At 50.6% G+C, this 26,731-nt stretch overlaps 2 protein-coding genes across 11 annotated transcripts in view; one reads left to right on the top strand and one right to left on the bottom strand.

Annotated features, from left to right (window-relative positions):
* Nucleotides 1-29: 29 nt before the first annotated feature.
* On the top strand, nt 30-17,668 carry Gnptg (N-acetylglucosamine-1-phosphate transferase subunit gamma). 4 transcript variants are annotated; one of them, XM_052758718.1, is made up of 11 exons: nt 31-252; nt 324-391; nt 6,105-6,159; nt 6,227-6,310; nt 6,407-6,500; nt 6,573-6,687; nt 6,771-6,853; nt 6,925-7,056; nt 7,145-7,226; nt 7,316-7,418; nt 14,871-15,015. In XM_052758718.1, exons 1-10 carry the CDS (start codon nt 62-64, stop codon nt 7,411-7,413), a joined length of 1,002 nt encoding a protein of 333 aa, XP_052614678.1. In that variant the 5' UTR covers nt 31-61; the 3' UTR covers nt 7,414-7,418; nt 14,871-15,015. The 4 variants fall into 4 exon arrangements, with proteins under 4 accessions (XP_052614675.1, XP_052614676.1, XP_052614678.1 ...); XM_052758715.1 differs by lacking the exons at nt 7,316-7,418; nt 14,871-15,015 and adding an exon at nt 15,627-17,668 and having other exon boundaries at nt 30-252; XM_052758716.1 differs by lacking the exon at nt 7,316-7,418 and having other exon boundaries at nt 30-252.
* The window catches only part of Unkl (unk like zinc finger), a 44,211-nt gene continuing 25,101 nt past the window's right edge, over nt 7,622-26,731 (bottom strand). For 3 of the 7 annotated variants that reach the window (XM_052758706.1, XM_052758709.1, XM_052758708.1), the window contains exons 10-15: nt 22,767-22,944; nt 13,646-13,729; nt 12,803-13,030; nt 11,846-12,048; nt 11,313-11,567; nt 7,622-10,338 (exon numbers count right to left, since the gene is read on the bottom strand). In XM_052758706.1, coding sequence (XP_052614666.1) covers nt 10,183-10,338; nt 11,313-11,567; nt 11,846-12,048; nt 12,803-13,030; nt 13,646-13,729; nt 22,767-22,944 — 1,104 coding nt within the window. In that variant the 3' untranslated portion in view covers nt 7,622-10,182. Of the gene's footprint in view, nt 10,339-11,312; nt 11,568-11,845; nt 12,049-12,802; nt 13,031-13,645; nt 13,730-19,633; nt 19,869-22,766; nt 22,945-26,731 lie in introns of those variants that run through there. The other 4 variants (XM_052758710.1, XM_052758714.1, XM_052758713.1 and 1 more) reach the window with 4 other exon arrangements.

Below are 26,731 nucleotides of genomic sequence, written 5' to 3'. Positions count from 1 at the left end.
TCCGGTTTTGCGGGCAGGCAGTTCCTGCTCTCGCTCACGTGACCGTGCGACCCCGGGAGCGATGGCGGTGCGGCTGGCCGGCTTCCTGATGTTGCTGGGGCTCGCGGCGCGCGGTCGGTGGCTCCGCGAGCGTGCCCCTCCGCAGGTCGGCGTCGCCAGCCTCTGCTCCCTGCTCATCGCCTCGCTCTCCGCAGGGCCCGCGCCGGCACGTGCCGGGAAGATGAAGGTGGTAGAGGAACCCAACACATTCGGGTGAGTGTCTGGCGGTCCGGCGGCTTGGGGGCCGGGCGTGGCCGGCTCCCCTGACCTTCTCTGTCTCCTAGGCTGAATAACCCGTTCCTGCCCCAGACAAATCGCCTTCAGCCTAAGAGAGAGCCTTCGCCTGTATCGGGTGAGCGCGGGAGGGAGCGTGGAGCTGACCGAGGTGCTGACGGGGGGGGGGCGGGGCGGCGAGGGAAGCCCTCGGCTGGGGGTGGGGGGCGGCAGGATAGGGTGCCTTGGATGAAAGATTCCGATAATGTATTCGCTGGAGGTTCATGCATCCGTTTGTCAACCTGTGTTTAGATGTTCGGGAGTATATACTGGAACTCTTAACACCCTTTCGACCCCCGTGCTGGCGATTACCTAGGGCTAGGCAAGCTCTAGCGTTGAGCTACATCCCTAGCTTTTGTGGGGTGTTTTTTTTTTTGTTGTTGTTTTTCGAGACAGAGTTTCCCTGTGTAGCTTGCGCCTTTCCTGGATCTCGCTCTGTAGAACTCACAGAGATCCGCCTGCCTCTGCCTCCCCAGTGCTGGGATTAAAGGCGTGCACCACCACCGCCCGGCCATGCTTTTGTGTTTTTAAGACGGAGTTTCCATACAGACTTAAGCTGGCCTCCTAAACCTGTGATCCTAAAGTCTCCACTTCCCACAGGAAGACTGATTAGGAGTTGCAGGAGTGTTGGGCGTGAAGAAGTCACTCCAGGTGTGTTTAGCCCTGTCTAGATCTGAGGGAGGGAGTGGAGAGGTCATCAAGATCAAAATCCTTTGCACGGGGAAAGCTGGGAGAGAGTGGGACATAGCTGTTGAAAGAGACTCAGGGCTGGTCAGCATGAAGGGACGTTGGCTAGCTGAGGACTGCACTCTGGGGATTTGTAGTATTGGTCCCCTGGAGGAGAGGTAGCCCGTGGCTGGAGCTTCTGAAGCTGTAGGCAGGGAACATCTACCAGTCTCCTCCAGCAGTGAACCAGTCAGGCTCAGCGGTCATCACAAATCTTAAGTCCTTTTCATGGGATGACACTGCTTGGGGCATTCCTGATAAACACAGGAGTCCAAAGGCCTGCTACCATCACATTGTGAGCACACGTATGTGTGTGAGGAGGTGGCATAAGATGTGGCGATTTCACCATAGCCCTTCCATACTAGCTTGTAGCTCCTTGGTTGGCTAGGAGGAGGGGCCAGACATTGCCAGGAACCCAAAACTGCAAATATGTTTAATTTTATTTTTAATAGAGAGTAATATTGGAAAGAAAAAGGAAAGAGTAGAGAGTGTGCAAGGCTGTCAAAGACTACAATCCCAGCACTTGGGAGGCTGAGGGAGAGGATCATTAGTTCAAGACCAGGTCTGGGCTACATGATTAAGTTCTACGACAGTTTTGGCAGGAGAGAGAATGGAGAGGAGGTGGAGAGAGGTGTGAAAGAGACCTACTTGGTTGGATGGTTATTCAGCCTAGGCAACAGGTTGCATTAAAATGCCTTGCTTGCTAAATTTACATTTTCTGTTTCCTCACATCCATTCTTGGCACACCCTGTGTTTTGGAGAAACTTGTCGGTTTCATTTACATTAATTCGATGGTTGTAAAACTGTCCATAGTGACTTGTAATCCTTTTTATTCCTGTAAAATTGGTAGCAAATGCCCCAACCTTCATTTCTGGTTTTTTTTTTTTTTGTTTTTTTGTTTTTCGAGACAGGGTTTCTCTGTGTAGCTTTGCGCCTTTCCTGGTACTCGCTTTGGAGACCAGGCTGGCCTCGAACTCACAGAGATCCGCCTGCCTCTGCCTCCCGAGTGCTGGGATTAAAGGCGTGCGCCACCACCGCCCAGCTCATTTCTGGTTTTAATTATTTGAGTTTTTGCTTTTCCTGGTCAGTCTAGCCACAGGTTTTCCTATTTTATTTATTCATCTTTTTGTAAACTTTTAAAATTTTATGTATATGAGTGCTTTGCTTGCATGTATGTCTGTGTACTATATTGTGTGAAATGCCTGTAGAGGTCAGAAGGCATTAGATCTCCTAGAACTGGAATTACAGATGGCTGAGAGCCACCATGTGGGCGCTGGGAACTGAACCAGGTCTCTTTACAAGAGCAACAAGTGCTCGTAACCACTAAGCTCTCTGCAGTCCCTTGTTTTTTCTTTTTGTGTGTTGTGTGTGTTTGTGTGCGCCCCAGTGGAAGCCAGAGGTCAAAGGTGGGCGTCTTCCACTATTGCTTTCCACGTTGTTGAGAGTCAGGGTCTCTCACTGAATCGAAAGCTCAAGGGTTCAGCGAGGCTAGCAAGGCTAGCGGGTCAGCGAGCCCCAGAGACACGTACACCCCACCTCTGCCTCTCCAGCACTGAGATTACAGGCGTCCGGCTTCTTATGTGGGTGCAGAGGACCCACACTCAGTTCCTCATGCTTTCCTGAATAAGTCATTTCCCCATTGCTGGCATGCACCACCACACCTATCCTATTACAGCCTCCTCAGTGCTGGGATTACATGCACGAAAGCACCATACTCAGTTCTCAAGTGTCGGGATTGTTATCTTTTCAGAGAAACAGCTTTTGTTCTTATTTTTCTCACATAGCTCATACAGTGTGTCTGTTCCACTCCTTCACTTCAGCCTGAGGTGAAGCTAAGGTGCATTTCTTAGGAGAAGCCACAAGGCACTAGAACTCCAGAATATATACTCGAGGCCCTAGCATACTCCCTCAAAAAGGCAGGTATTTTTCTAAATAACAGAACCTGCAGGAGAATCAGTAGACCTGCCCTAGCAGAAACACCAAGTGAAGCCACTCAACCTGAATTGAGAGGACACCATACAGTGGCTAGGTGAAGACAGGAAGGAAGATTTTTTATAAAGTAGCTAGAGTTACAGGGATGAGAAAGACCCATGCTACCACTTTGGTTGCCAAGTCTACAATGAAAAAGATCAATCAATGCATGCTGGGTGGTGGTGCACGACTTTAGTCCAAGCACTTGGGAGGTGGAGGCAGGCAGATCTCCGGTGAGTTCAAGGCTAGCCTTGAACACTTGGTCTACGAAGTGAGTTCCAGGACAGCCAGGACTACACAGAAACCCTGTCTCAGAATGCCACAAAATAAAATAAAATAAAATCAGTGCATAAGAACGTAAGAACTGACTATACATCTGGGTCAGCGAGCAGCCAGTTTGAGCATGTGATCAGAAACATGAATTATAAAGGGCCTGAGGGAGCTGTATAGCAGTCCTTTCTATATGGGATTGTGGTTAACTTAATTTTTTTTAAATTTTTCCTTTTTGTTGTTGTTGTTTTGTTTTTTGAGACAGGGTTTCTCTGTGTAGTTTTGGTGCCTGTCCTGGGTCTCGCTCTGTAGACCAGGCTGGCCTCGAACTCACAGAGATCCTCCTGGCTCTGCCTCCCGAGTGCTGGGATTAAAGGCGTATGCTACTAAATCCCGTATCAATTTAGAACTCTAAATCCCCATGGTAGTCATATTAAATAACGTAAAAATCTGAATTGAAAATTAAAAGTCTCAGCCAGGTGTGGGGGCGCACACCCTTTGATGCCAGCACTAAGGAGGCAAAGGCAAGTGGACCTCTGAGTTCTAGGACAGCCACGGCTACACAAAGAAAACCTGCCTTAAAAAAAAGGAAAAGGGGCTGGAGAGATGGCTCAGTGGTTAAGAGCACCGACTGCTCTTCCAGAGGTCCTGAGTTCAATTCCCAGCAACCACATGGTGGCTCACAACCACTTGTAATGAGATCTGGTGCCCTCTTCTGGCCTGCAGGGACACATGCAGGCATACTGTATACATAATAAATAAATAAATGTTTAAAAAAAAAAGGAAAAGAAAAAGAAAATCTCAGTGGTAATAACAAAAAAAAATGGCAGTATTTTCAAAAGAGAATCAGGGGCTGGCTAGAGAGATGGCTCAGTGGTTAAGATATTTGCTGCTCTTGCAGAGGACTTGGGTTTGGTTTTCAGCACCTACATGGTAGCTCACAACTGCCTGTAACTCCAGTTCAAGGGGATCTGACACCCTCTTCTGATCTCCACAGGCACTGCATGTGGTACATAGACATGTATACAAACAGAACACTGATACATAAAATAAAAATTAAAAAAAATTTTTTTCAAGACAATGTTTCTCTGCATAGCCCTGGCTATCCTAGAACTCACTTTGTAGACCAGGCTATCCTGGAACTCACAGAGATCTGCCTTTGCCTCCTGAGTGCTGGGGTTAAAGGCATGCACTACCACCCAGCAAATAAATAAATCTTTAAAAAAAAAAAAAAAGACAAAGAATCAGAACTTGTCACTGAAAGTTAGGCCCAGTACTAGGTGTAGCTCAGTTTAGAAAGCACTCATGTAGCCAGGAGGCAGAGTTTGAGGCCAGCCTGGTCTACAGAGCATGTTCCAGGACAGCCAGGGCTACACAGAAAAACTGTGTCTCCAAAACAAAACCAAACCTCAAACAACAACAACAAAAAAGCAAACAAGCATTCACATAGCATGTGTGGACCCTGGGTTACATGTCCAGTAGGCGGGAGGAATTAGGCACAGTAGTATGCACCCACAGTCCCAGGCACTTGAGGCTGAGGCAGGAGGATTACTGTAACACAGGAGTTTGAGACCAGTCTGGGTAACAGGACAGCTCCTGTCTGCTTACATGTCTGTCATCTTGCTTGATTACTTTAAATGTAAATGGATTAAACCCTCCATTCAATAGGCAGAGAGTGGCAGGGTTTTTGTTTTGTTCTGACACTCTTGCTGGCCCGGACCTCAGAAATCCGCTTGCCTCTGCCTCCCGAGTGCTGGGATTGAAGGTTTGCACTACAATGCCCAGCTCAGAGACTAGCAGTTCTTTAGAAAGGACATCATTCTATGTTGATACAGTGGGCTTAGCAAGATGTAACAAGCATGTATTCCAATGTCAGAGTTCCAAAACCTGTAAGCAGACACTCTACTACTGAGTCTCACCAGCCCCCTCCTATTTTAAGGATGGTTTTCTTGGATATGAAATTCCCCATTGGCTTATGGATTTTTTTTTTTTTTTTTTTTTTTTTTTGGTTTTTCGAGACAGGGTTTCTCTGTGTAGCTTTGCGCCTTTCCTGGAACTCGCTTTGGAGACCAGGCTGGCCTCGAACTCACAGAGATCCGCCTGGCTCTGCCTCCCGAGTGCTGGGATTAAAGGCGTGCGCCACCACCGCCCGGCTCGGCTTATGGATTTTTTAAAAACAATTTATGAGCATAGATCCACCTGCCTCTGCCTCCAGGGTGCTGGGACCAAAGGTGTGCGTCACCATACATAGCCTGGCTTATGGATTTTTTTAAATGCTCATTTGAATAAACATGTATTACTGTTTCTTTGTATGGCTTGTGGGTTTTGTTGAAAATTGGTCCTTTGAAAAAGCAGAATACTCTGGCAATCTTTGCAGGCTGGTCCTAAGCTTTGGGCTAGTCAGTCCTATTTTCCTGAGGCTGCCACATGGCTATTGCCTTAACTTCCCCAAATCTCACTAGCATGTATGCACACACGTACACACACACACACACCCCTCTACTTTCTTGGCTAGTGTCTGCCAATGGGTCTGTGGTTCAAGTCTGCAACTAGGTTCCAGGTTATGGGCAGCCTAGGCAGACACTGAGGGCCCCCCTCCACAGGAACAGGCATGGGAGTCCTGCCACAGACAGCCAGTTCTGTGATGTGTCAGTCCTCCCCAGGGGTTAGGTCAGCCAGTACCTGACCATTCCCAATCCCATAGGGAAAGGAGCTTGGTGCTTTCTGGCCTTGATGGTTAGTGCCCTCTTGCCTACCTTGGCTTCTAGCTTTAGGGGTAACACAGGTTTGCACGTAAGTTGAATTGCTGTGGTCTTCTCCCCCAGGGCCCCTGCATCTCTCCAGACTTGCTGGCAAGTGCTTCAGCCTAGTGGAGTCGACGTGAGTGCTGGGCTGGTGGGTGGAGTGGGGCTGGCCTGCAGAGCTCCTCATGCTCCTGTGCCTCCAGGTACAAGTATGAGTTCTGCCCTTTCCACAACGTGACGCAGCATGAGCAGACCTTCCGCTGGAATGCCTACAGCGGTATCCTTGGGTAAGCTGAGCTAGGGCAGCAGTGAGCCAGGGCAGCAGTGCTATGTCTGCTCCCTAGGCCCCCACATCACTGCTTTGCCACCCTTCCTTCCCCCAGCATCTGGCATGAATGGGAAATCACCAACAATACCTTCAAGGGCATGTGGATGACTGATGGGGACTCCTGCCACTCCCGAAGCAGGCAGAGCCAGGTGAGGCCCACAGGGGATGTGAGTGGTAGAGAGCTACCCCACCCCCACAAGCTACTGAGGCTCTCTTCCCAGGTGGAGCTTACCTGTGGGAAGATCAATCGACTGGCCCATGTGTCTGAGCCAAGCACCTGTATCTATGCATTGACATTCGAGACCCCCCTTGTCTGCCATCCCCACTCTTTGTTAGGTAGGCTTCTGGGTAGGGCTGGGTCCAAGGAAGAGGAGGGTAGGTGGGAGGTTCAGCAATGTTTGGCTCCTATTGGTCTGTAGTGTATCCAACCCTGCCAGAGGCCCTGCAGCAGCGCTGGGACCAGATGGAACAGGACCTGGCAGACGAGCTAATCACATTGCAGGTGGGTGCGCACTCAGGGGGTGTCCCCTTGCCTACTCCACCAGGTACTCCTTATGCCTCCTCCACTTTCAGGGCTACAAGAAGTTGCTGAGGGTGCTTTTTGAAGATGCTGGCTACTTAAAGGTCCCAGGAGAAACTCATCCCACCCAGCAGGCAGGAGGTTCCAAGGGCCTGGGGCTTGAGACCCTGGACAGCTGTAGAAAGGTAGAGTCTAGGGACAGGGGGAAGGTTACAGGGTCCCTAGTCCTGGTAGCCCCCACCAGGTTTTGACCAGGCTGGCATTCTTGTCCAGGCACATTCAGAGCTGTCCCAGGAGGTACGAAGACTGACCAGTCTGCTGGACCAGCATGGAATCCCCCACACTCAGCCCACAGGTCAGTATGCCTACCCTGGTCAGCTGTCAGCCACCCTGGGGCCTGCAGCTATAGGGGGACAGATCCTCACATGCCACCTGTTCTGGCAGAAACCGCCCACTCTAAGCACCTGGGTCAGCAGCTCCCCATAGGCACAACCTCCGAGCAGCTGCGGGGTGATCCAGGACTACGTGGGAACATCCTGTGATCCAGGTGGTCATGAAAGATAAAGAACAGAAACATCCTCAGCCTCAAGTGTCCTTTCATAGAGAGGTCAGGTGTGGTCTCAGCAGGGTGCACAAAACTGGTGTGGTAGAGACATGGCTTCTTTTGGCATCTTCTAGGCCAGGCAGGGTCACTGACAGACGCAGGGACCTGCTGACCAGCCTTTGTTGTGCTCAGAGACCCAGACAGAATAAATTTCAAAGTTTTAATTAATCTCATACTGATAAAAAATAACTCCATGAATTCTGTAAACCATTGCATAAATGCTATAGTAAAAAAATTTAAACAAATGTTAACAACTTTAAACAATTCACTAAGTAAATGGGTATGTATTATAAATACGACCTTCTGGGTTAAGAAGATTCCATTCACATAACATTCTCAACTAGTTTCTGAAAACAAATGCACACAAAGGCTTCCATAAGTTAATCCACATGCGCATCCACACTGGGGGAAGGTCTGCCAACCAGGCACACAAAACTTTGACACCACTGTTTACTGTTAATAATAACACTAGAGAGTTAAAAGACAACAGGCAACAGGACCATGGTGAGCCTCAGTTCCTAGACCCATGGCCTCACCTCCATTACCCACAGATGGGCCTTAAACCCATCTCTCCCCTCCTTGGCCCTTCCCACCCAGGGTAGATCCTAGGAGCCTTAGCTCACAGGTCTGGGATGGATGGGAGAAGTGGCCCCTTCTTTGGTCTTCCCCCTGCACACCTGTCCTCAGAGCCCAGCCTGATTCCAGAAGAGCAGATGCTCAGGAGAGCTCCCCTCATGGGCTGGGACCCAGTGGACACTGCCTCCTGTCTCCCCAGCCATCACACAGCAGTCCCATAACTGCCCCAGCCCCAGCCTGGAATGTTAGCCCAGGAGGAGTTAACCAGAGTAGCTTACACACAATCTAAAGCTTAATGCTTGTAACTGTTACAGCTTGAAAATGTCCAGATGAGATATCAATCACAAACATTGTCCTGTTACCACAGAGACCAAAGGCCAATATGGGAAACAAGTGCATAAATATGAGTAAAAAGAAACAATCTTAAACCATGGTAACAGTAGCACAAAATACACATGATCTAGTAGGTACTGAGCTAAGAAATCATTATCACTATAATTAAAAACAAAATAGTCACTAAAACCAGGTCAATAGTTACCTTATTAAGTAGTGGGCTAGCTGCGGAATGTTGAGGATCCACTTCCTTTAAAATGATAGAGCTTTTCTACCAGTTTTTCTTATATTAAAAAATGCTTTTAAATCTCCTACTATATTAAATACATTCTAATTTGGTCACTGATAAAAATGTTTTACCTAGTCACTGTGCACTTAAAAAAATGCTATTAAAAGTCTTTGGCAAAGCCATGGGAGGGGAGAACCACTTCTAGGCCTGGGCAGAACCTGCAGGTAGGATACCTGCCCTGCCTAGGTCTGCCACCAAGGTAGGGGTTGCCTAGACAGATGTCTCCCTCTAGATTTCCAGGAACAGTCCAAGTCCTTATTGTAGAAGGCTGAAGTCATCACCCTAGACACATCCTCAGCAGAATTTTAGCCATGGGCCTGAGGCCAAGCTGTGAGGGGTGGGCACTGCCTTCGCCCTGGAAGCTGATGGGTGAGCTGCAGCAGAGCCGGGGTTGCTGGTCATGGGATAGATCTGGTAATAACTGGACGCACAGCTCAGGTACCAGATGTTTGCTAAAACTGTCACGGAATCTCTGGATCAGCTAGAGGTGAGTGTGGTCACAGGGGCAGCAGGCTGAAGTCCAGGTGCACAGTCCCTTAGTTCAGCACAAGCTAGGGTGCCCCAGGCGACTCGGGGTCCACAGCACCGTTGCCATTACAGACAAGACATCAGAACACAGCTCCTTCCCGAGTAGATCTTGGACTCCTCTGAATGCCTGATTCCTTTGCTGCATTTTTCATTAGCATGAAATTGTCTTTCAAGGGAGAAGAAAAAAACCAAATGAACCAATTCCTTCACTTCTTTTGCAAGGCACAGGCACTTGGAAGTGGCCACGGATCACATAAGTGCATGACAGAGCTCTGGATATCACTCTGTGATACTGGAATATAAAACTCCATCTACATGTGCACCTGCACATGTTTAGGAAAATTAGTTCCTTTCATAAAATTAAGAACATCTAAATGTATATGTGTCTCTCAATAACCACTCTCTGCTTATAAATACTATTTGTTTGCACTTAATTTTAAAATGTAAAAATCCTAGGTCTTCTTCACTACTAGATAAATTTCATTTCCTAAATAGTTTCAGAATATGAAATCTAATGTAGTTACCATTACTATGAGTTAACAACAAACTGATAGGAAACTTCAAGTTCACAGTACACTTATAAAGCTTCATGTTATCGCATATTAAAAAACATGGACCTAGAAAGCAGCTTATACAATTTATAATGTCTAAATTCCTCGGTTTACAAAGTGCTTTGACAAGGCCTGACCTCCCACTGGCCTGGCCACAGCAGTGTCAGCACTGGGGGCACCAAAAACATGCCACCTGCCCATGGGACAGGTGGTGGGTTTGGTGGTGCTTCAGAGGTTTTCTGAGAATACCTTGACACCATTGGTAGGACATGGTAGGGAAGAAAAAGTGATTTGAAAGGCTGTTGGACAGTGGGCATGAACTCACATCCTGGCGTGGGTGGTACTGGAGGCCAGTTTCGACACTGTAGTGGCACATGGCATGCTGAGGCCTTTGCACTGCTCACCAGGGAAGGAATGGGTCTGGTTCTCATCACCATGGGAGGGGCTGGCCCTTGCAGTAGGGGCACTCAGGGGTACTGGCTGCACACAGCTCGCATAAGACACGGTGCTGGCAGGGCCGAAGGACAGTGCCATGGGCCCTCTCCTGGCAGCCCACACACTGTTTGGCACGAAGTTGGAAGATCACCTGTAGGAAGAGGTGGTTGTTGAGAGTGTGGGGAGCCAAGAAAGCCCTGAGTGAATGTGTACAGTTGACATGGATATGACTATATCAAGGAAGGATAATGCTTCAGACTCATGGGAAACTGGCAAAGCCTTTCAGTAGAGGTCAGGCTTGGGATTGGCAAAGCGTTCCTCTGGTCCAAGTTTGAGTGTTTAAAAACATTTGACCAGTGTGTGCAGAAAAGAGCAACTGCATGCAGCTTCCTCCTCCCAGCTATTTCCTCCTCTGAGACTGCTCACCTACAGACTCCTCCCACCCAGACAAGCTAACTCCTCCTTGCTGCCTCCTCTGTGCTGTACGTAATAAACACGCTAAGGTTCCAGGTTGCTTTGGTAGTAGGTACAGCTCCATCAGAGCATGCACAGCCCACCTGGCCCTAGCTTTTCTGTGCCCACGTTTTGTTTCTTCAGTGTTTGTCTTTTCTTCTTTCCCTTACTGCCCCTAGTCAGGTCAAGGCACCAGGCTGGCACAAGTCATATCAGGTAAGGCCAAGCAAATGACTATCCCAAGACAGTGGGCCACCAGCTACAGCAGCAGTGCCATCGAGATCCTGAGTGTCAGGCCTGGGGTGGACACTTGCCCAGAGGTCCACAGGGAAGGGCAGTCAGTAGAAGACCCCATCAGAGAGCTGGGTCCTGAAGCAGAGCCACTCTAGCCACAGGCAAGGCTGGCAGCTGGGTACCCACAACGAGTGCTAAGTGGGATCCCATGGTTGAGAGTGGCCCGAGCCCAGGACACTGCATCTTGGAGACAAAGTATACGTGGTAGTTGGACCTTGGTTGTGGTCAATGGGACACATGCAAAAGGTACCAACCAGAGTCCAGGCAAGAAGCCAGGGAAGAGGAAGGAGAAGCAGTATCTGGCCAGGTCTCAGGCCCTCACTAGCCAGTCCCCTTTGCCCTCCCCTCAAGTGACAGCAACTACTCAGCAGGACTCACCCCGTCCACGGCCTCCAGGTCCAGGCGCAGCTGGCTCTGCAGGGAATGCAGCTTGGGGAGAGGGATGTCACTGATGTCACCCAAGCTCCGCAGCCCTGGCAGTGAGGACAAACCCAGGCCCTCTAGTTCCTCCTGCAGCTGCTTCACCTGGGCCTCCACCTCCTCCTTCCTCTGTACGGCCAGCTGCCGGTCACTGTCCGCCACGCGGGCTCTCTCCTTGGCCTCCTGAGCCTCTCTCTGCCAGGCATCACAGGCCTAAAACCCAAGATATCATGCAGAAGGCAGCCACGCCTGGCCTTCCATATGCTCACCTGCCCTGCCTGTGTATCCAAACCCCTTTCTTCCCTCACCCGCATGTCCAGCCCCTCCCTTCCCACATGCTCACCTGCCCTGCCTGTGTATCCAAACCCCTTTCTCCCCTCACCCGCATGTCCAGCCCCTCCCTTCCCACATGCTCACCTGCCCTGCCTGTGTATCCAAACCCCTTTCTTCCCTCACCCGCATGTCCAGCCCCTCCCTTCCCACATGCTTACCTGCTTCACTTGCTGCCAAGACTCTTCCCACTGCCTGATCTTTCTTTTGGCTTCATCTAGCTGTCGCCTGACCCGTGCCAGCTCAGCACTGTTTGGACTTGCACTTGAGGAAGCCGAAGGGCCAGAGTTCAGAATGGGGGATGGGCTAGGAGAGAAGCTGCCAGAAACAAAGTCCCAGATGCTCCCAGGGACGCCGTTCAAACCTGAGTTTAGGAGAGACAGGGATGATAAAGCCCATGCTGCACCCAAGGCCCGAGGTGTGTGCAGGTGTTTCTGCCCCTCCCCTGGCCACCCACCTTGGTACCCTGTAAGTCACTTGTTCATGACTGCTCAAGACTCAGCTCCAAGACTGCCTCCCCTAAATGAGGCCCAGTTGGCTCAGGAAGATCAGAGTGTGAATAGAAAAATAGGTTCAGAGTTCCTAGCCCTAACAGTTCTCATTATATAGATTCAGAAGAGCTCTAGTTCTGAGGTTACCTCATGTATGTTAATTATCAGTTAAAATACATCTGGAGATGGGCACATTTCTAAATAGAACAGATGTGAACAGCCTTTTAGTGGAAATATGAGAGCAGAAGACAGAGTCCTGCTGATCTGTCATACCAGCTCCCTCTCAGCCTGTATCATACAATGAATCCTAGACACTGTGCCTGTGGGGACCCCAAGGTAGCTCCATGTATGCCCTACCCAGAGCCCTAAGTGAGCTGGCAAGCAAGAGGTTGTGATGTAGAGGAGGGCTGTGAGAATGCCCAGCTGTGGGTAGCCAGCTGTCCCATGGTAACACGTCTACCATGTCTGTCCACTCATCTATGCCACATAGGCTGGAGGGGGTGGTGCCTCTCAAGACAGAACTACAGAGGCGAGAAGCCTGCAGTCAGGAATCCCCAAGACTAGATTGGACAGGACCTGTTTGAGGACCCAGAGCCGGCGGGGAGGGACCCACGCCCAGGCACGCACCTAAAGAGCTGTAAGATGAGGCTGCAGAGCCCAGCGTAGCCGGCTCCGACCGGAGGGGTGGTGGCTGCTGAGGGGGCGTCATAGCCGAGGAGACGAGTGGCCCCGACAGGGACTGGGAGAGCGAGCTGAGTGGGGAGGTGGACAGGGATGAGGACGAGTGCAAGGATGGCGAGCGGGGCAGGGAGCCCGGAATGGTGACGGGTGCTGAGCCTGCCAGCGACCTGGGACCTGGTGGGAGGAGGGAGGCTGAGTGAACAAGGGCAGGCGGGGTTTCTGCCATAGAGCCACTTGCCAATAAGCCTGTAGGTCAGTAACTAGGCAGCTAGACACCAGGGAAACCTAGGGGCAGGGTCACCTCAGAAGACACCAGAGGAACCAGGCCAGCAAGCAAGTACCACCCAGAGGGGTGTAGTTGTCGGGCAGCCCCAATTCGGGAGAGCCCTGGTAGTGGTCCTGGCAGAGTCAGGAACTTGCCACTAGCATGGTACTCACAGAGCCACCAGGACTCTAAGATGGGTAGATCTCTTTTGAAACAGAGAAAATAACTTTCAGGATGAAGAAAATTATGTAATAATAGGAACTTCTCTCTATGCCACATAGCCGTAAAAATAATTTCTTGTGTTTCCCATGAGAGGCCCCAGCCAAGTCTAAAGGGTTGCTTTGTCACAACAGAGGTGTAAACTGAGGAAGCAGCAGGAAACTGAGCCACACAGGCAGGTAGCAGAGGCAAGAAGGAGACTCCAAGAAGAGGATCCCAGCAGATGCCTCCCGCCCAACCCCTCCATTAAGCCAAGCAGCATGCACGAAGTTAAAGGTTCCACTGAGCTCAGTCAGCACTCTTACCTGTCAATCCAAGGTCCTGCTCTTCCAAGTCTTTATCTAAGGACGCAATATTTATGTCACTAAGATGGAGATCTAATGCAGAACCTGTAAGATAAGCCTGGTGTTACCCACTCACCTCTCACCCAGCACAGACACAAAGCCTCTTAGGAGGAATCCCTGACCCCATATCCACCAACACCCACCTAGCTAGAGCCAAAGAGCCCCCCTGGCAACCCACTGCAGCACCTGCCTCTGCCTTCTCCTCCACAGCCAGAGTACGTCATCTGAACAGCCCTGGCTGCACTCAGAGACACAGCCCTGGCCCACAAACCTCCTCCGTCCTAGGTGTTGTTTTGTTTTGTTCTGTTGGTTTGCTTTTTGTTTCTTTGAGACAGGATCTCATGTAGCTCATGACTGTCTTCAACTCACTATGTGGCCAAAGGCAACCTGAACTACTTCTGATCCTCTTGTCCTCCACCTCCCAAGTGCTGGGATCATACAGGAATGGACCAGATGCCCAGCTTTGTCTCCTTTACTTCTAACCACTTGTTAAAATTTGACCAAGAAAATATATTCAACTATTAAACATTTTACAGGAGGTCAATTCCAACAGGCAAATGGTTCTGAGGCAATTTTAGGCTGAACACTAAGAGAATGAACTCTGACACCTTGAGGACTTAAGGGAGACCAGGACCTCCACACTCAGTCCAGAAACAGTCTCCTTCTCAAGGGCAGAGGTTGCTGGGTATGGTAGAATACACCTGGCATCCCAGTACTACAGAAGCTAAGGCAGGAGAATCACAGTTTGAGGTCAATTTGGTCTACATAGTGAACTTCAGGAGGAGGAGGAGACCAGGACATGCCTCCAACTTAACACAGCCAGAACAGGGCTGCCGTTCAGGGACCATGTAGTAGGGACATGTTGATGGCCTGCACAGTCAGAGGGGAGGGGGGACAGGAGTCGGCTGTAGGACTATGCCTGTGAGTGGTGTCGCATTCCCTTACAGTCACAGTCAAACGTGTAGGGACCTGCACTGAGAAGCAATGAGACTGCAGCTCTGCCATGGTGACTACTGTCTCTCCCACCCACTTTTCACTCGAACAGCGCAGTTATTCAGTCCTGTGATTCAGCCCTTGCCCCACTGTTGGCTAAGGCCCTCCAGTTCCCAAGAACTCTGAATTCAACTTCAAGATAACATACATACTGGGCATGGTGGCATATGCCTGTAATCCCAATCTTTTTTAGATGCCATAGGTCACCATAAACTTTCCCTGAAGGACCTGGTCTTCTCCCCTTGCTGGATACAAAAGGCCTCTCTACAACAGGATGAAGTACACAGGCTATAAGGAAACCTCTCCGTACCAGGTCAACATAAAACTCTAGAAGCCACTGTTTGCCTCCAACTGTCTAGCATGTCACCACGTCCTCTGGGTCATGTCCATTAGGGACTTTCATGTGAAACTGCTCAGTGACACATAGGTGGCCAGCACACCTCCACTGCCCAAGGGTGAGTCTCTACCTAGCACAGAGCCAGACACGGCTCAGCCAGGGTGAGAATTCAGAGAAGCATGTCTACCATGAAGTAAAGGAGGCACTGGGTGGCAGTGGCCAGTGCACTAGATCAATTCAAGGGTACCTGCAACCGAGGAGTGGCCTGGAATGCAAATGACGCCCTCATCAGTGAGAGACAGGGTGGCACTGCCACAGTGCCAGCTGCACTCTGTAGAGTTGTGGGGACCTACACGGGGGCACACCAGAGACGAACCCTAGTCATACCGCCCTTTCCTGGTCTCTGATTCTCATTCTCAGCCTCATGGTGACCACCTGAGACAAACACAGAACACACCTCTCCTGATGACTGGTTCTCAGGGGCTCCATGAGGAGTAAGCCGGACGCTCCTAATTTCTGAGAAGAGCCTTGTGGCTGTGTGACACCCATTATACTGGCTCACGCCAGAGTGGATCGGCCTTTGGCTTCTGTTGTTTCTAAATTTATCCCTAGAGCTGCTGGCACAACTGGATCCCAGCTCCCTCAGACCTAGCCATGTCCTCCTCACTACTGGAGCTGTGAAAGGAACTACTCAGACAAGGGTCTCAAGAGGAATCTTCGGGGAACTGAGGCCAGGCTGCCAAAGCACCCAGTAGAAAATCTTCCCCCTTGTACCACATGGTCAAGGAACCAGCGCTTTACCCGTTGCAGGGATCTCCACCCCCAGGAGGCCCCAGGTGAGAGAAATCTGTAGGCAACCACTCTCAAACACAAGCCATTCCAATAAGGCTGCTGAGTGAGTGAGCAGGGTGGCAGGGCTGGCCAGGTCCTGAGACCTGGAACCCAGGGCTCCCGGCCTAGACACTTAACACCATGGACTCCGGCACTCAAGAACAGGGTTAATAAGAACCGCTCTCAATCACGCCTCTTCACCCCATCCAATGAGGCTTAGGAAAGCAACAAGATAAAGCGTAGGCAAGATGGTGCTGCCCCAGCACCTACTTCTGTAACCCCTGATGTTCTCGGGCCACGGGAACCTGGCACTGATGTGATGACTGAAGAGAATCATGACAAGGAAAGAAAAACCAAGTTGCCAGGGGAAACTCCGCAATGAGAGTCCAAATGCAGAAGCAAATCGGGGCAAAGCAGGCCACTGTCCCAGTGCTGATGAATGGCACAGGCCTCCTGCTGCACAGGTTTCCTGATTGCTGTGTGTTTCCTCATGTTGGACACCTGTCCCTGACTGAGCTTCTGAGGTCCTTCAGTACATACCTCCTGTTATCTGAGCAACATCTTTCAAACAGCCTGGGACAGAGAGAGATGGGTTTCTGGGCTTTTAGCTGACCAGGGACCATGGGTATCCTGGGCTTGTGGGGACTGAGGACCCCTACTAGGTAGTTTCAGCTCAGGAGTTTATCGTCTTAGAGTCCTGAAGTTCAAAATCGAAGTGTGCAGACCTGCCTGCACTCTTTCTATTGGCTTAGGGATTATTGCTCTACCTCCTGGGGTGTCAGCTCTTCCTGGGTGTGTGACTACATGGATCCTGACTGCCTCCAGTGCCACAATCCTGTTCTCTCTTGTGTGTCTATATTTCTTAGAAGGACACCATCACTGTGCATCAGGACCTACTCTAATGACATCATCTTAACTTGATGACAAAGATCTCATTTCCAAATGAGGACACATTCACAGATGTATCCTCCAATGGTCGTAATCGAATCTGAGCCTCACAGTCTAGGCAAATGTTCTACCACTGAACTATATTCCCAGTCTAGATTCATCTTTTTTTTGGGGGGGGGGGATACAAATCAACCCACAACAAAGGGATCCCACCTGGAGACACTCCCTTGCCATGTCTGCCCCATGGTCTCCAGACCCTGCTCTCCACTCACAGAACTGCTTGTCTCTCACTGGGAACGCATGCCAAACTGGGTTCAACATGGTCAGGGCACCTGTCCCCAGTCCCTGCTCTTCTGCTGCTGTCTCTGCTCAGACTACTAGCCCTCTCATTCTCATACCTCCTCAAGCCCCACTCTTTCCTCCGCCTTCTAGACCCTTCTGTCCAGCTCTGCCTCCTGCAAGGCACTTGTTTCTGCAGGGTTCCGTCTTCCCTGCTGAGCCTGCATCCCCGCACCCCACTCACACAGCCTCCCTCTGGGGGCCTTGAAGCCTTTCCCAGCCTATATATAGTGGCTTCTAAAGCCCTATGGTAACAGGACCCCAGGCCCTACTAAGCCCCAAGATCTTAGCACAACTGATGCCATGACAGAGTGACATTCAGGCCTTAAAACCCAGCACACAGGCAGCAAAACGAGAACAGAGACCTAACCCCTATCTAAGTCCATAGTCTGGGAAAGTCCCTAAGTGTACTAACCCTGCTTTCTGGCTTCTATAGTTCTGCTTCTGGCTAACTGTTCTTGCTAAATGAGATGTGTCAGCCCAGGATGTGGGTTTTGTGCTCAAAAGCTCACCCTGAGAAAGGCTCAGGACTGCACTTGGTCTCGAAGGGGTAGTCTCCAGCTGGCCAATAAAGACTTTCTATTGACTCAAACCCACGTCGGAGTCATCTTCTCTGGTGCATCCTCACAACACTACCTATTCCCTTTCTCTGTGCCCTAAATGGCTATCCCCCAGCACCACATCCCACCCCCAGGATCTCATCTCTCAGTCTGCTGGGGAGGGCAGGTGTCTCCCAAGAGCAGGCATGCTTCAGGGTCCCTTCTTCAATGACAACAAGCTAAGCACAGCTCTTTCTCTCTATCCCACACTAAGACCCCAGACAGCTTTCACAGCTCCTGCCATCCATGTTCTGGCCACTCTTGTAGCTGCCTACCACTTGCAGGAACAATCCTGTCCTGTACTATCCTGTACGGAGTTCTAGCTTCTCAAGCCTGAGCCCCTGAGTGAGCTGGCCAAAGCTTCCTGGTGACTCCTCCCTGGCCACTGCCCTTCCTCATCATACCCACTGCTGAGCACGTCCCACCAGCCCCAGATCCCACCAGCCCCCAAATCCTGTGCGCTGAACCAGTACATCTGGACAGAGCTGGCAAAGCGGGAAGACCGAGGACATGCCCCCATCCTTCCACACAGCAACCTGCCCTATCCTGCCTCTACTGGTCCCAGTGCAGAGGCCCCAACCCAGCCTTTACACCTGATCTGGAGCAGGGAGGTGACAGCCTGGAGAATTAAGTGAGGGACAGTTCCACTGCTCTTGCACCCCTTTGCAAAATTGCAAAAACTCATTCGAAGAACTAAGGAGCAAAGAAAGGCATAGAAGTGGGAACATGTGTTCCCTGGACCCTTCAATCTGGTCATAGTCTCTGTGGCTCAGCACAGAGTCCTAGGTGCAGAGGCAGTCTGGCACTACACAGCACATACAGCTCAGAGGGGCCAAGCTGGGACAGAACCATAATGCAATCAGTCCCAAACAGAAGCACAGGGGGTGAGCCACTGTCCTGGAGACCAGCAAAAGGTCAGTTAAAAGGGGCTATCTGGGGAGCCTCTGGGCCCTGTCAGCCCTATTTCTGAGCCAGGCGGCTCCCCAACTCTTTTTTGTTTGTTTGTTTTTTCAAGACAGTTTCTGTGTAGTTTTGGTGCCTTTCCTGGATCTCGCTCTGTAGCCCAGGCTGGCCTCGAACTCACAGAGATCCACCTGCCTCTGCCTCCCAGTGCTGGGATCAAAGGCGTGTGCCGCCGCCGCTGCCGCCGCCACCACCACCACCACCACCCAGCTTCCCCAACTCTTTTGAGTGCTGTTCAGGAGCCCATCCTACACCCTAGTCCACCAGGCTCTTCTCTCCAACCTCACCAACCCTAATATTCCCAATGATCAGACCCAGTACTTCTGAATCACACTTAAAGGAAAAACGAACTTAGAAAAAGGCAATCCAGGTGAGCCTCATTTCACAAACTACACATGTTTGAGGGCCAGTCTGTGTCGCCTAACTCAGAACTGGCTCCACCAAATGACCTGAAGCCACCTGGACCTCAACAGCAACCAGCAGAGAACTGCTGAGTATTGTCCCAGGTATCCCCAGTTCCCAATATGACACAGCACATTCAAAAGGTGCTGCAGTCCCCCAGGATCAGGGATACACAAAGTGACAGACCACACAGACTGTGGGAAGGAGTTGAAGGCAAGACAGGATGGGTGCCTTCCCTATCTGCAGCTACAGAACAGAGGAGCACCAAGCAACCAGCATACCTGCACTCTGAACTGGGATAGTTAGGAGGAACTGGAGGCACCAGTACTCTAGGGACAGGCTGCAGGAGGGCCACCTTGAGGGCAACAGGGCCCTGGGTAAGCAGCACCAACAAAAAGCAAGTTCTTACGAGTAGGCATGTAAGTTAACCTTTTCTGCAGTCTGAAAAACCTGGTATCCATCTCATGCTCTCACGGTGAATGAGGTACATGGTTTCCAGGGAACATGCACCTGGACGGACATGCATTTTGAAAGGAAGAGATGCGCACCAAGATGGAAGGGTACACTTAGAAGGGAAACTACCAGCTGTTACTTCACCTGGGGGTACGCTGGCCGACCAGGACGATCTCAAGGGGAGATACCAGTCAAGGGGGAACGCCACCAGGGAGGACGTGAGTGTAGGACAGCAGCCTCCTGGAGGACACGCACCGGAGAGGGGGATGCACACCTCGGGAGGAGGGAGGACGTATGCCTGCTTTTCCAAAGCGCTGAGAAATGACGACCCACAACTTGGTGCCAGGCTGACGCGAGACCAGGATCTGCCGCAGCCACTGTCAATGCTGACTCATAGCCTCCGCAGCCCCGGCTGTCACGGAGGATTCAAACCTGCCTGGTTCGCGCTCCGCCCTCGCCAGCCGCTGGCCGAAACGGCGCGCAGGCCCCGCCCACTCACGCTGTGCACCCTGCCCCCGGAGCACCAGGCCACGCCCCCACAGCACCCGCCTACCGGGTGTGCTAGAGAGGACAAGATTTTCGCGGAAAGCCTGACTAGCAGGGGTGGGGGGTGGGGACGGAAACGGGGGGCGGGGCGGGGGAGGGGGTATGGGCCGAGCATAGGGAACGCTCATAGGAGCTCACACCCCTGTGGCCAAGAGCCAGAGGCGTGTTCACACTGACCACAGAACCACTCCGCTCCCACCCCCCCCGCCCCGCCCCTCTTATATGTGCAGGCCCTGCACTTGGCTTATTTAATTAGAAGGAAACCCAAAAGAGGCACTGCCTTCCAGTCTTCCCCTCTTCGTGGCCAGCCCTTTAAAACTGAAAGACGCAGAATGAGGGCCAACCCCATGAGGCCGCGACATGTGGGTCAGGCTAGCTACTGGGTAGAGGCAGGGATTGCCCCTGTGCCTAGGAACCATGGATACCCATCATTGGGAAGACAGCCACTGACTTGTGCCAGGCAATGCTGAAGATGGGACTCTTACAGCTATGATTTTGTTTTGAGACAGGGAGGGTCTTGATGTACAGTCTAGAAGGACTCAAAGTGATCCCCCTGCCTCAGCCTCCCAAGCACTGAGATTACAGTACCCAACTAGATGACTTTACATATGACCTCAGCAGTGAGGAGAGGAAGCATTCACTATTTTAACTAGGAAGCAGCAACTACAATACAGTGTCTGTAAATGAAGACAGGCGGCTTACCAAACTTGAGGCCTTGGGTTTCATTCCCCGTAATGCAAAAAAAATTTAAAATGCACTTTACAACTTTCTGACTCTGCGGCTAAAACCATGCATTGCATATTAAATGATGGCTGGAAACTACTGCAAATACGTTAACATCTGTCAATCTGAAACACCTGACAATTCAGGTCTTTCTGAGATTCATTCAATGTTCATAGCACCTGGTTCAACCTTTCACCGTGGTGAGCCCACACAGTCTGCTTGTTCAGGGATGGGAATCTAACTTTCCCTCAACATTCTTCTGTTATGTATCCTCTTTACTTTTACACTAGAAAACCAAAGGGAGCCGGGCGGTGGTGGCGCACGCCTTTAATCCCAGCACTTGGGAGGCAGAGGCAGGCGGATCTCTGTGAGTTCAAGGCCAGCCTGAGCTACAGAGTGAGTTCCAGGACAGCTCCAAAGCTACATGGAGAAACCCTGTCTTGAAAAACCAAAAAAAGGGGGGTGGTGGTGGTGGAAGGGACCTCAGCAGCACAGCCACCAGCTCCAGGCCCCCCCTCAGTCCCTATGGAGTACAGGACTGTCTTTAATGTCCCTGAGGATGGTGGAGGGAATTCGCCTCCTCCAGCACTAGTGGCATCATTCTCAACCTGCATCCGATGTAGGATTCTAGCAGGCCTACGTGGATAGAGCTTGTGCTGTCTTGTGGGATGGTGACACCTCTGTGTCCTCTAGGTAAGGCTTGCCTACTTGTGCATCAACATGGACATCTTTACTCTGGGTCCCTAGGCAGCATGACCTATTTCAAGTTAGAGGGCTTACCTTTCCAGTTCCTCATCTCTGAAATCACCACAAATGCCATTCTTCTTTGTACCTCCCATGGCCATACCGGCTTTGGGGACTGGAAGGATACCTCAGTGGTTAAGAGCACACCAGCTGCTCTTCCAGGGAACCCATGTTCAATTTCTAGCACCCATGAGGCAGCTCACAACTATCTCTAGCTCCATTTCCAGGGGAACCAATTCCCTCCTTTTGGCATCCACAGGCAATGCATGCATGCAGTATAGACATACATTTAGGCAAACTCATATATATATATAAAATAAAAGCAAATAACATCTTTTAAAAAAACGCTAGGTGGTAGTGGCACAAGCCTTTAATCCAAGAGCTCAGGAGGCAGAAGCAGAAGGATCTTTGTGAATCTGAGGCCAGCCTGGTCTACACAGAGAAACGCTGTCTCAAAAAAAACAAACCAAACCAAAACAACTCGGGCTTGGGGTCAACTAGGGCCCTGGGGACCACAGAATGCGGCAGCTCAGAGCACTGACTCACAAGCACCTGTGTACACAGGAATGCAGGCCCTCACTCCTCTTGGCCTCAGCCCATCTGCTTAACTCATCCTGGCCTTTGTGCCCACGCTCTTGGCTCCTGTTCAGGCCCTGATACACCATCCTAGCCCAGCTACCACCACACTGAACGACTCCCAGGCACCAAAAAATCCAGCAAGCTGGCTGCAAGCTAACAGCTGGCTGTGTTATCTGCTCCAGGCTTCCTTACCACTCTCCTCTTCACCCTGTCATCACCCCCACTTTTTAAAAAGATTTATTGATGATTGATTATGTATACAGTATTCTGTCTGCATGTATGCCAGATCTCATTACGGATGGCTGTGAGCCATCATGTGGGTGCTGGGAACTGAACTCAGAACCTCTGGAAGAACAGCTTATGCTCTTAACCGCTGAGCCATCTCTCCAGCCCCAATCACCCCCACCTTTAATTCATCATGATTTCCATTGCCACTTCTCACTAGCCTCCTCCTTTCCCTTTGGCCTCTGGGACAGAAGGTCCACTTGCCATGGTTCTTTGGTGTTTTGTGCAGTATCTGATGCGGGCTCCACATATGCTGCCGTTCTGAGCACTGCAGAGCACGAGTGAATCAAACTGAGAGACAACAGAACCATGTCAACGGCTTTTCTACAGAGCAGTGCATCCTGAACATCTACGACAGACAGTGTGACACGCTGTGAGAGGTACAGAAGTGTGGACTTACCGAGGACTGCCTCCACAGTGTTGCCAGCTGGATCCAGTGGGAGGGCCCGGGCAGGGAGGGCAGGCAGAGCAGTGGGAGAGGAGCTACCTGAGCCAGTGCTGGACGCCAAACTCGATGCCACACTGGAGCTTATGCTGGGGGCCAGTGGGTGAAGCACTGAGAACACAGCGAGGTGGTTCTGTTCAAAAACACAAACAGTGTGAGCAGGTGCTGTTGGGAGTACCACAGCAGCAGAGACACCGCAGGTGGATGGGCTGCCAACGTCCACAGAGCAGCACACAAGGACAGCCAGTGTCTCGGGGCTGCAGAGGGGTGGGAACCGTTTGCTGCATGCACTGACCACGACAGGTTGTCTTGCTGTCACTCAGGCAAACAGATGTGGAAAGTGTCTTAGCAGACATAAAACCTGTGACAGGCCAGGGGCTGGGGGCCTGCCAACCCTTCTCCCCAGCCTCCCAGGAGCCTCTGTGGCCCTCCCCACTGCTTACCCACCCAGTGACCAGAAAAGTGAAAAACTGAGGAAAACCGGTACCATCTCCATCTGATAGACAACAGATACAACAAGTCATACGATAACAAACATGTGGCCCAGGCCAGATTCAGGGAACAAAGCAGCAGAGCTGCTGGCCCTCAGCATGTCTCAGTACAATGGACACTTACACCAAAATCCAACTGTGTGCTGAAGCTGGGATCTTTCTATCGAGAAAAAGCAGCCCATGCATCCTGGGCCTCGCCACACCTCCCTGAGCCATCGCCAGGGCACTCACATTCCCCGTGAGTCCCACAAGGGTACCCAATGACCCCACACTCAGGAGTGACAGAGGTGTCTGGGTCAAAGAGAGGACAGGTGTTCTCTACCAGCAAGTCACAGCCACTGGTCATAGGCTGAAAGAAACTGCTACCAGCATGAAGTGAACCAGCTCTCTTAAGACATAAGATCACACGTCACAGCGGGCAATCAACAGCTTAGCGGTAACCATATCATGCAGGTACCAGGTACAGAAGCTGTAGGCACCTGTGCTGTCTCTCAGCCATCCCCTTCACCAGTGGGCCCAGTCCAGAGGTGAGGTGGTCCCAATCAGTCAGACTGAAGGCCACCCCAGAGCAGCCTAAAGGCCAGCATCTTGGATTATATCACTACTGCCCCCTTCCACCTGTCTACCTTAAACTTCAGACTTCACCTAAGTCCAATACCACTAGAAACACATGCAGCTCTTTCCAAATAATGGGGAACATGTCACCCCCCAACAAGGTCCTGGTTTAGTAGAGAGGCCTGTTGCCTGGAACCCCAGGAAAAAATCTATGCTCTGTCACTTCTGGGACTTTAATACTTCAGGAGTTAAGTTGCTCTTCCAAAGGACCCAGGTTTGATTTCCAGCACCCACATAGCAGCTCACAACCATCTGTAACTCCAGTTCCCAAGGATCCAATGGCCTCTTGTGGCCTCTGTGGGTACTAGACATGCACGTGGTACACAGACAGACATGCAGACAAAAAAACATCCAAACACATACTATAAAATAATAAAAATTAAAACAAAACAAAACCTTCCTAGACTTTAAACCAGAGACCAAGAACGCAGAGAACTTGCAAGGTGGCAGGATGTTACTGCCAAACCATCAACATAGCTGGTCTGAGGCAGTGGAGAGCGCCAGATGGTAGCTCAGGCAGGTTATCTCTTCACCCACACTGTGAGGACAGCAACAATACTAGCCGGGCTGTGGGACACCAGGGCCCCATCTGGGAACTGACAGACAGCCTGAGGAACTGGGACCTGCCTAGGGCACTGAGGTACCATCCTCTCTTCCCAGATGTGTTTGAGGGGGACAACCATACCTGGGGTTCTCATTAGTGCATGTGGTACCATGCATGGTCTTCAAGAAACCAAAATAGTCCTGCCTCAGAGTGGTACATACTATGACAACACCCTCCAATCATACCAGCAGAGAATGCATCCCTCTTCCCCATGTAAGGATGCTAGGAGACTGCTTGACCCTGAAAATCCTTTCCGTTCAAGGTCAAAATGATGAGAAAGTCAGACACAGTGGGCCAGAGAGACACCACCAGGGAAATTCCCCCTTTCAGGCCACTTTCGTCTGCCTGGCTTTTCTCTCTCCTTCCTTTTTTTCTTTCTTCCTTCTCTTTTCTTTTCTGTTTTTAAAATATACAAAGGATGCCAGGTGGTGGTGGCACATGCTTATAATCCCAACACTCAGGAAGCAGAGGCAGAGGCAGGTGGATCTCTGTGAGTTCAAGGCCAGCCTGGTCTACAGAGCCAATTCCAAGACAGCCAGAGGTACACAGAGAAACCCTGTCTCAACAACAACAACAAAACATATGTATAGATATAAATATAGATAGATAGGTAGGTAGATAGATATAGACATAGATATAGATATAGATATATGGATGGATGGAGACTGACAGACAGACAGCTATACACACATGGGATAAAAGTAATCATTTAGCCATTCTGGGTTTTATTAATTTTGTTTATTGAGAGAGAATATATGTGTAGGGATGCATGTGTGTGCAGGCCAGAGGACAGTGCATGGGAGTCAGTTTTCCCCCTCTACCTGTGGGTCTCAGGGGTCAACCCCAGGTCATCACACATGGGGACAAGCTCTTACCTGCTGAACCAACTGGTTGGCCCTTCATCATTCTGAAGCATGTACTTCCTGGTGATACTAGGGACTGAACCTAGGGTCTCACATACTAGCTGTGCTGACCAGATGATGTCAACCTGACACAGCTAGAGTCGTCTGAAAGGAGGGAACCTCAACTGAGAAAACGCCTCCACACGATCTGGGTATAGGGCATTTTTTCTTTCATTATTATTTTTTAAATTATTTACTTTTATTTTATGTGAACTGATGTTTTGCCTGAGTGTGTGTCTGTCAGATCCCCTGGAACTGGAGTTACAGACAGGTGTGAGCTGCCATGTGCATGCTAGGAAGTGAACTCGGGTCCTCTGGGGGAGCAGCCAGTGCTCTTCATCATTTAATCCCTCCAGCTCTGGGCATTTTCTTTCTTTCTTTTTTTTTTCTTTCTTTTATTTATGTATTTTTTTTTTCTATGAGTGTCCCATTTGCATGTACACATGTATGCCTGAAGAGGTCATTGGACTCCACTATAGATGGCTGTGAGCCACCATGTGGTTGCTGGGAATTGAACTCAGGACCTCTGGAAGAGCAGTCAGTGCTCTTAACCACTGAGCCATCTCTCTAGTCCCCGGGCATTTTCTTAATTAGTGATTGATGGGAGAGGACCCAGATCATTGTGGGTGGGCCATCCCTGGACTAGTGGTCCTGAGTTCTATAAGAAAGTAGGCTGAGCCAGGCGGTGGTGGCGCACGCCTTTAATCCCAGCACTCGGGAGGCAGAGCCAGGCGGATCTCTGTGAGTTTGAGGCCAGCCTGGGCTACAGAGCGAGATCCAGGAAAGGCGCAAAGCTACACAGAGAAACCCTGTCTCGAAAAACCAAAAAAAAAAAAAAAGAAAGTAGGCTGAAAGCCGGGCGGTGGTGATGCACACCTTTAATCCCTTGGAAATGGAGTGTGTTACTTAAGCCTCTGCCTGAGACACTGATAGAGTGGCTGTAGCTGGCTGATATACAGGCTCTGAAAGGCCTGTGTTTCCCCAGAGAAAAATGCCACAAGGCTTTGGTTTTGTTGTTTTCAAGGACACATATTTGTGTGTGTGTGTGTGTGTGTGTGTGTGTGTGTGTGTGTGTGTGTGTGTGTGTGTGTGTGTGTTGAGACAGGGTTTCTCTGTATAGCCCTGGCTGTCCTGGAACTCACAGATTCACATGCCTCTGCCCCTCCTGAGTGCTGCGATTAAAGGTATACGCCACCACCACTTGGCTTAAAATTTTTTTTTTTTTTTTTTGGTTTTTTCGAGACAGGGTTTCTCTGTGTAGCTTTGCGCCTTTCCTGGAACTCGCTTTGGAGACCAGGCTGGCCTCGA

This window comes from Peromyscus californicus, unplaced genomic scaffold (assembly GCF_007827085.1).
Source record: "Peromyscus californicus insignis strain IS unplaced genomic scaffold, ASM782708v3 Scaffold_3__1_contigs__length_106647218, whole genome shotgun sequence".
Lineage (NCBI taxonomy): Eukaryota > Metazoa > Chordata > Mammalia > Rodentia > Cricetidae > Peromyscus > Peromyscus californicus.
This window is presented reverse-complemented; position numbering and strand designations above follow the sequence as displayed.